The sequence below is a fragment of the Phaseolus vulgaris genome, chromosome 8 (assembly GCF_000499845.2).
Source record: "Phaseolus vulgaris cultivar G19833 chromosome 8, P. vulgaris v2.0, whole genome shotgun sequence".
In the NCBI taxonomy this organism is placed as follows: Eukaryota; Viridiplantae; Streptophyta; class Magnoliopsida; order Fabales; family Fabaceae; genus Phaseolus; species Phaseolus vulgaris.
In genome coordinates, this window is record NC_023752.2 from 27,606,546 (window position 1) to 27,616,583 (window position 10,038).

Consider the following 10,038-nt stretch of genomic DNA (forward strand, 5'->3'; position numbering starts at 1 on the left):
AACTTGTATCATTTTATAGGTTTTTCTTCTCCAAGAATCTCATAATAATATTTCGCCTCAGATGTTGTTCATGGTTTCTCAACTTCCAACTTTCAAGAATTCTCAGATTTTTTTTCCATTTTTATTGCGATTCGGTTTCTTCGTTTCTTTACAAATGATTTGCTTCCAATTTTTTTCTGAGATATAACAAATTTTATCTCTAATTTTTTAACTCACATTTTGTTTCCCATTTTTATTCAATAAAGCAAATTGAACTTTCACGTGATTCATCTCACTTGCTATTCAAACTGTTTACCTTGACAAAAAACATAAAATTAGTGACAATAACTGTTAAGGTAAAAGTAAATCCAATTATATGGATTTCAATTAAATCAGCGAATTTATTTATGATTACATTCCAAGAATATATGATTAAAACTTTAAAATGTGAATAAAATTATGTTCATCAGTTACTAAAAAGTATTCATTTATCTTTATAATAATTATAATATAACATTTTATCGTTTTCATTTCAAGTGTCAATATTTTAACATTAAGTAATTATGTTAGAGAAAAAAATCCAATAATCTCATAATTTTGGTTACATGTTTGTTACAATAAAGTGAGAAACATGAAAAAACCATCGTTTGGAAGACATTGGATTATGAAAATGAGCAAATAACGTAAAATGCTAGTACTTCATCAGATAAATGATACCTAATGCCTAAAGAAGTTTTTAAATATATGGGTCTCTGTATCCTTGAGTCATGGCCTGAGATGGTCACAGGATAGTCTAGCGAACTCAAACAAATGATACAACACCTTGCATTTTTTACTTTTTTTGGTAAGTAAAATATTCATTAGACAATAAATTCACACAAGCCCTATGCTTATATTGTACCTTACAAAAAAAATTCTTTAAGCTTATTAATGTATTGTAGAGAATGTTTTCATCTTTGTCACAAATGATCCGCTCAAAGTAGAAGTATACATCAAGATTCTTTGAGATATGACCTAAAGTTTTGTTGTTTCAAAAATAATTCTAACACAAGCTTCTTTCAACTTTGGTCCAATTATCTACTTTGTATTGTCTCTTCTTTTACTTCATTTTGAGTAAAAAGTTATTTGGCCTAATGTTGATAACTACCACTAGCTATCCAATGTTGTTTTTAGAAGAGATTGGCTTTTAATGTTGTATGGAGTGCATTTAATGCATCTCTACGTCCATCCTTGTTAGATAAAAGAAGATAAAGCTATTTGAGTTCAAAAACCCTCCATGGCCAAAAAAGAACTTACAACAATTCTTTCTTCTAAGCTTTATATAAATTTATCCTTTGAAGAAGAAAATGAGACAAGTGATCAATTGTGAAGTGTCAAAATGTTTTCAAAATGGTCGTGTGTATTTTAAATTCAATTGAATTCTAAAATTGTATGAGCATTCTGCATTTAGACATAACTGCATATTCCTTAAGCAATCTTGATTCATCAACATGTCCACTTAAAACATTCCTCCAACAAAAGTGATCCAAATCAACCAGATCAAGTAAGAGAAGATCTTCACTTGTAGATGAACATTTAACCCCTGTGTTTCCACCTATTTCTTAGGGTTCAAGGGCTAGCCACCTTAAACTTGGTTTTATGGAAATGAAGAAATTATGGGTGTACTTCTGCAAGAGATGAGCACAAAACAAATTAATCCCAGAGTTTTGAAGGAAGATAAGCTTTATGGTGTGAGGAAATTGTTGGACCATCAGAAGTTGAAAACCTTTCTATTGTTGACTAGTCGCATTTATCCTAATCTTGTGAAATTTTTCGCCAACTTGACCATTGAAGGTTCTATTCTAAGATCTCAAGTCAAAGGCTTTGATCTTAAAATAACTCTTGAAATATGGGAAGAAATTTATAGACTCTATGAATGAGTGCAAGTGAGTAAAGGTAATATTGGGACTTCTGAGAACTTCAACAAAGTTCAATATTTCATAAGTTATTTAAAGAAATCTTCTACTTCACTCAAAGGTTTTCATGCGGGAGGACTTAAGCTTGAAGAATGATTGTTAGCCTTCATTGTTGCTTGGAAGATTACACCTAGGGGGAGTAATCCTGCTATGTTGAATGAAGATGATTGGTGTTAATGTACTACATCCAAAATAAGATTAAGGTAAACTAGGTTTATGTGATCAAAGTCTACATGTAGAAGTCCAAAAGGTTATAAAATTACAAGTTTCCCGATGTTGTGTTAATTTTTAAGTTTTTGGTCTACTTTGGAGTAAATCTTGATGGGGATCTATTTGAGGTGAATAAAGGAAGATATGAAATCACCAATGTGACACTTCATAAGATGAGTTTTACCAAAGTGGATGATAATTGGATGAGCAAAGATAATGAATAAGGTTTTGTTGCACCATGAAATGAAAATGTTAATGAAGTTGGTCCTAGTAAAACTGAACATAATCAAGACATTGATTCTATTATTAATGCATTGATTCCTTACATTCCACTAGTTGATTGTGGTATTCTATTCTCACTATTTATGAATTCTATGCTGCAAGATTCCAATACCTAGATTATCATGTTGGAGTGGTTCAAGATCAAATTGATGAACTCAAGTTTGCTAGGGATGAGTAGGCTATGTTTTCATCATATTTTCTTGTTTGATGTTGATTTTCATGTTTCTTTATATTATATGGTATGTAATCTTTAACTACATTTTTTTCTTTTTACCCCGTCTGATGTAGTCAATGGAGGAGAAATCATGTTAATTGTTTGTTTAATGTTTTTAACTAATAAATGGGTTATGTTATCTTTGTTGCAATTATTGTTGGTGTGTTTACCTCCTATGCATTTTTTTTCTTGTATTTGTAAGGACCGAGAAAAATAGTCTTAGAGTAGAAATGGTACAATTAAAATGGCAACTGAATATTTTATTATTAAAGTGAAAAGGTTATATAAATAGAAATTTAGTTATTCAGGTTTCATTTTAAAAGAACCATCATCTCTCTAAAACCACATTTTTCTTTCCTCTGCCTTCTCTCTAAAATTTCGACCTCCTCGCTCATCAGATCAACGATCGGAGTCCTCCATTGGACTCCTGGCAGTGAACTCTACAAGATTGACCGATCAAAATCTTAGATAGAGTAAGTTCATTCTTGGCTCCTTTTCCTTTGAGTTAGTTTTGATCTAGTTAGGTTGCCTTTTAGTTTAAGTTTGCATGTGAGGTTTTTATCTTCAGAATTATTCTTTGTTAGCTCAGGGTCCTAGTGATATAGTTAGATTTGTGATCAGGACTCTGTGGTGCAGGTTAGTGTAAAGTCCATGTAAGGGAGCTAGTTTAAAATTTTCAATAGAATCCTAGGTTAGAAGATTTGAATGTGAGTGTGACGTGGTCACCAATTCCAAATTTTTGTTGCAAGATTTCTTGTTTTGAGTAGATTGTAGTTTGATTGAAATTGAAAGTGTTGTGATTGAGAATTGGTTGTTTGATTTAAATGGTTTTGGAATTAGAAAACATATATATGTATAGATGACATAATAGCTCAATGATTCAATGAGAGTGATTCTATCATGCTGAACAGGAACTGCCAATGTAATGTGTAGATTTATAAATTTATGAATTGAATGAGATGTTGATTTATAATCTAATAGGTATATTAAGTTATGCATAATTTTTCTACATATTTCGCTCAAGCTAGATAATTCTAGCTCAAGCTAAAATTATGGGTGCTCTCGGGTTGACTTTAGCTCAAGCTAAAATTACACTAGATAATTTTAGCTCAAGCTAAAATTATGGGTGCTCTCGGGTTGAGTTTAGCTCAAGCAAAAATTGTGGGTGCTATCGGTTTAGCTCAAGCTAGCAAATTCTAGCTCAAGCTAAAATTATGGGTGCTCTCGGGTTGAGTTTAGCTCAAGCTAGCAAATTCTAGCTCAAGCTAAAATTTTGGGTGCTCTCGGGTTGATTTTAGCTCAAGCTAGACTCTCTAAAAAAAATAAAAAATCTGAAATTTGTTTTCTACATATATATTTGTTTTTAAAAGGTTGGTTTATTTCTTTTTGTATAGTTATAAATTATATAGACTTTTATTTCATGTATATTTAATTGAAAATCTCTTTAATTAGATATGTATATGATTAGTAGATGAATTGTGGTATGTTTAGGAAATTCTAAAATTTTGTATGATTTGATTCTTTGATGTTGGATTTTTGTGAGGTTCAGAGTATGAATTTTAATCAAGACATAGTATTTTCAGGAAAGAAAATACCGTGTTAAGATTGTTTAGGATGTGCATTAACTAGGGATTCGTCTAGAAGGAGATATCCTGACTCTACTGAGATAATAGATTCATATAGATGAAGTTATTCAGGTGATGAGAGTCGAAGGAGGTTCATATGAATGGGTAAGTTGTTTGAAAGATAACTAACTTGACCTGTTATATGAGTTAACCCTGTCATACTAGGAGAGAGATGATATTGAGATTATTTATGCGCATAGCTATGTAGATTTCACAGTGATGTAGTATGATAGGTGCAAATCTCTGATTCTAAGTCAATGCACGAGTCTTCCGGAAGTAAAGTCAAGTGTCTATGTGTTATGAGTTAGTAGAAGTCTGACATAAGAAAGATGAATATTGAAATTGTTGATAGACACTTGATGGTTATGTGAAATGCATGAGAAAGGATGGATTTATGTGGATGTTTAAAGTTATATTTATGTTATAAGTTTTAAAAATATCTAGCTTACCCTTTGTTTTGTTTTATGGTTGTTTTTTTTTTATCTCTGATGATCGTGTATTTTACACGGGAGCAGATGATGTTACAGGTGATAAAGTTTCTCGGTGAGAAGGTGTATGATGGAAAATGTTTATTTTTCTTTTGAATTGTTGTTCTTAATTTTATGTAAATGTTTCAAGTCTTATGAAGAGAGATATATTTTGAAACATTATAATAATGAAATTGTAGATATATTTGTATTATGTTTATATATTTATTTTAATATTTCATAAATTATGGTTATTAGATATAGGAAAATATAGGGATATTACAGTATTGGTGCAAGTTATTTCAACACAAGTTCTTTCATACAAATCCACACACACTCAACTAGATTGTCTTAGTCAAATAGGAAGTATGTTGAAATTGTTGGAACTACAATATTTGATGAATCCACTCTTAAAGAAGCCTTGAAGATTGGGGACTTCAATTTATATAAAGTGTGTGTTGTGTCTTTTGATTTGTATGTCTTTCCTCTTTGTGATTAGTTTTGTCTTTATACGTGCTTAAGAAAACTTATTGAAGTCTTGGTTAAAACTTATTTTGGTTGGAGAATAATTTTAATTGATTAAAAGATAGTTTAATCCATTAAAATATTCTTAACCAAAGTCCTAAAAGACTATAATAGATATTTTAATGAATTACTTTGTCTATTTAATCGATTGATATTACTTAAAACCATAAACAGTTCTAGAAAAATGTTTTAATTTGTTAAAACGAGTTTTTAATAAATTGTAATTTCTTGTGTTTTCAAAAGAATCTTTATCAATATATTTTAACATATTGAAATATTGATTTAATCCATTCTTTTCAATAGTGAGTGAAATCAACAAACATGTTAATGTATTTTTAATCCATTAAAGTTGACATGATCAATTTTGTATACTTCTCATTCTTAGATTTTTTCAATACATTTTTTGAAGTTTGAGATTTTAATAATAATAATAATAATACGTCAGAAAAATAAAAGGAATAGAAGAGTAAATTTCACGTGAATTTTTTATATAGGCATATAGATGTCGTGATTTAACGATCTACTTCTCTAACTTTCATGTAATGGGATGTCCCACTATCTTTGTCCTTTGTCGACATTATTGCATATATATAACAACATCTTTGGTATTTTCAATTTTCTTGTAATCTAACTGACGTCCCACTCTTTCATGTCCATAAAAATAAACAGGAAATAATTTTAGAAAATTATATATATGTGTGTAGAATATTCCTTCCCTTTCCTTTATTCTTAGATTTTAGAAGGAGACGTGGAAGAAATGAAAATCTAAATTTAACTTACTATTTCTATGTATTGTTTTCCAAATTCTTCTTAAAGTCTGAATTAACGTTTTAATCTTATCACAATAATCATTAAAAAATAATCCCCTTACTATTGTTAAATATCTTTAGCTCATTGTAAATTGTAATATTGAAAAATTTAAAACATAAAAAAGATGAGCCATTCCTTGCAAAAGAGAGCTTGATCACAACACAACCCTCGATTGAAGATCTTAGGTTCATACAATGGAAGAAAAGCACAGAAAGCGACAGAGAAAACTGTTAATTGGTAAATGATCTATTGCATTCTTTGAGTCTATATACAGAAGTGTACTGATTTGCAGCCAGGTAACAATTGGTAGTATCTATGCAATCTATATCTCCGTTACTATGTATTTTTTTTTCACGTAATCTGATGAAACTTCTTTATTGCTCATTCGTGTGACTAACCTATACACTTGAAAAAATTTCCTATGGATCTCCCTTCCCTAGCCATCTCTAATTGATACCACAGGATCAAATTTATGAAGTTCCCAGCCTTCAACCGACGCTTAAAAATAAATAAGACCCAATGACATGCATCAGAAACAAAAAAAATTATGCTTTGAGAGCAGAATTGGTTCTTTGTGGAGCAAATGGTAACAGGTTTCTAATTGCAAAGCCACTTCCCCAAAAAGAAGCAAGACAGAGACCCATTATAGCCATAGCAATGACAGAACACGCAGGAGGAACTGCCTGACTACTATCCAAAAATTGGGTTGCAAGAAGACCTGCAAGGGTGGAACTCTGCATTCCACTGCATAGTGATAAGGTTCTGCTCACGTGTTCCTCTTGCCTGTCACAGTATTTACTGCATTAGTCAATTTTGAATATGGCACAAAGTAAAATATTCTTGGTCTTGACAAGTTTTTACTCATCCATCTTGACAATAAAAGTTATTGCAAGAAAATTATGTTAGATGACACACTTCAAAGATCAGTTAAAGCAATAAATCTCAGTCAGAAATATAATAGTTTCCAAATGGAGAAATGTCTACTTTATGTATCACTACTATTTTATTTCAGATCTTTGACCAAAAATCAACTTCGATATGGAACAGCTTAATGAAAATTAAAACAAAACCGTGCAATTTAACCACAGCAATAGATGTAGTCATATACATATAACCAAGCAGAATATGTTTTCTGTAGGAATTTAACTTTAAAGCACTTCATTAAAACATAAACAAGTTGTTTGGATACAAAATTATAAGAACTTTTGAGAGCTTCTTTATTAGAAAAAAAATATATATTTCAGTAAATAAGCTCTTAAAAACACTTCTAGCTAGTATCCAAACAAGTCATGTGTCAGTATCACATTACCAAATTTAATGTTTTGCCAATTTCAATTTCAATTTTCATCATAACATCTATTTTGTCAATTAGAAGTTTGGATGGCCAGGTCCTAAAAATTTGCAAAGCTATAACAACTAACTGGTTACAGAAGAGGGCATGGACACACATACCTCAACGATGGAATCTTGGAGAACCAATAGCCTAAACTGAAGGCAACAATATGGAATGTTAATACTGGAAAAACCAATCGGAGACCTTCGACTGACAAAATTTGACTCCTGTTTAAAGCAAGAGGGCTGCCGATGCACAGTGAAGTACAAATCATAGCAACAAAGGGCATCACAGGTTGAAGAACAGATACTACTGGCTTTGCATATGTATTGAGGATAAGACCAAGGGTCACCGGAATAAGAACAACCTGTCAAATATTTACAATTAAACCCGTCATCAAACCAAATTCAAGTATAATATTACTGGAGCACTCACTAGTCTCTACACACCTGCAGAATTGACTTTGACATGGCAACTGCATCAACTGACACAACTGAACCAATCAGAAGACCAGTTAACAGAGGTGTAACAACAACTGATGCAATGGTGGTATAGCTTGTGAGAAGAATGCCCAGGGCTACATCCCCTTTGCTTAAAAAGTTTGCATAGCTGGATAGCTGAGCCCCAGAAACACAAGCTGTGAGGACAAAACCTGCATAAAACATCCTAGACAAACCAAAAGCCTTCGCAATGAAGACCCCAAGAACAGGCTTAAGCACATATTGCGCAATTAACCCAAGGGTAAGTGGCAAAGGTCTGCAGCAAAATGAAAATAATGAACATTGGAAGAAGCTCAATTACTTCACGTGCTGCCAAATTAAGAAGCAAACAAAAATAGTGAAATCTTACCTCTTAAATGCAAGAGCAAAATCATCAGCCGATAGTCTTATTCCAATAGACAACATAATCCCACCAAGAGCAGGTGCATATAAATCTTTAGATACCCTGCTCAAGTTAAAGCCACTTTCTCAGTTTCTCAGTTTTTATACTATTCCACCATACATGCCCTCACTGAATAACAAAATAAAAAATTCTAACTGGAGAGAGAGAGAAAAAAAGAACAACTACAACAGAAAAATAAAATAACTTTTACTTACTAACACGCTCACAGAGAAAGGCCAGAGTACCATTACAAAGGTCCCCACTGTCAATACTATCCTACAAGCCATTAATCAAATACATCATAGCTGTTTCCCATGTACACAATAAATAACATCGTTTCTTATGTGTTTTTTGGGTTATTCTCTGTTAAATAATTGTAATTTCATCTCGAAAATCTAAGCGTAATTAAAAACGCATAAAAAGTCAACATGAAATATCAAGGCAAAACTCTAAATAAGTAACAATCTAAAGAAAACCATTTAAGTTTTGTCCATAAGCCATCAGTTCAAGAACACAAGTCTAATTTTAGAAGAAAAAAAATCCTTGAAGCACACAAAAATCCGTAACAACAAACAGATGGTTAGTTATAGCAAGTGGTTAATTTAAAGCAATACTTCATTAAATAACAAAACAACTATCAATTTTCTTTTCAATAAATAATCTGTTTTTAAGACATTGAATGACAAACATGGATGTATTCGTATTAGATTACAATTAAAAATAAAGTTTTTTTCATAAGATAAATATAGTTTATAGATGATTAAAATCTAAAACATGGAGAAACTACTTAATAAAGTAACCTTAAACTGAGATAACTAAGGGTATATTCTTTAAGTATAAGAAAAACAAAATAATATAAACTTTTCAGTTAAAATCAACTCATCCATAAATTAAAAAATAATAAGAAAGTAAATTAGGCTCTTTCTAAATTAATTTTAATTTGTCTTGTTTCATCAACCAGAGAACATAAATTTGTTTATGAAAGAAGAGAAGCTCACCAAGTAAAGGTGGAAGGTTGAACGAGAGCGGCAACGGCAGTGGCAGCAACAACAACGGGAAGCAATGCGGACAGAAGCTGAGACAAGTCTCTTTCTCTCACTTCCCCAACGGCGTTTCTATTGTCAGCGCCGAAAGAGAGCGACGATAACTTCCCTGGCTGTCTTCGGAGGAAGTGGAACCCAATTCTGCCGCGGAAGTGCGAGGTGGAGCACGCGAAGCTCGACGCCGCGCCACCCCTCTGAACGGTCAGCTTTGAAAGGCAGGCGAGGGAGCGCGAGGGTGGTTGGAAGGGTGAGAGGCGGAGGTTTGGGGAACAGGAGATGGGTATTAAGGCCATTGGTGGTGAGCGACGGCGGAGATGATGCGGCGGCGAGGTTAGAAAGAACGGAAGCGAGAAGATGAGGTTATGGGGATAGTTTGGGGGATATGATGGTGAAGCTACGTGAAAGTGACAGTGAAACAAAGAAAATTGTGTGATTGTGTAGAATGAGATTATAGTTTGATTGTACACGGCTGAGTTTGTTTTCACCGGTGTGGGATTAAATAGGTACTGTTTTAAGGGCACATAAGTAACTGTATCAAGATTGATTCAACTGTTTTAAGGGCACATAAGTAACTGTATCAGGACTTATTCAACTGTTTTAAGCACAATATAGTAATCTCCGAGAATAACAAAACAGAAATTATTTTTATTAATTTTCTTTTCTAAAATCTTACTGGTCAATCAAATTATTTCAAACAGACACAAATAATATTG

At 32.2% G+C, this 10,038-nt stretch overlaps 1 protein-coding gene across 1 annotated transcript; it reads right to left on the reverse strand.

Annotated features, from left to right (window-relative positions):
• Positions 1-6,291: 6,291 nt before the first annotated feature.
• LOC137825952 (probable sodium/metabolite cotransporter BASS3, chloroplastic) lies at positions 6,292-9,798 on the reverse strand. Its single transcript, XM_068631769.1, has 5 exons — positions 9,281-9,798; positions 8,250-8,345; positions 7,850-8,156; positions 7,520-7,767; positions 6,292-6,850 (listed from the first exon to the last, which is right to left on the reverse strand). Exons 1-5 carry the CDS (start codon positions 9,616-9,618, stop codon positions 6,613-6,615), a joined length of 1,227 nt encoding a protein of 408 aa, XP_068487870.1. The 5' UTR covers positions 9,619-9,798; the 3' UTR covers positions 6,292-6,612.
• Between the last annotated feature and the right edge of the window lie 240 nt (positions 9,799-10,038).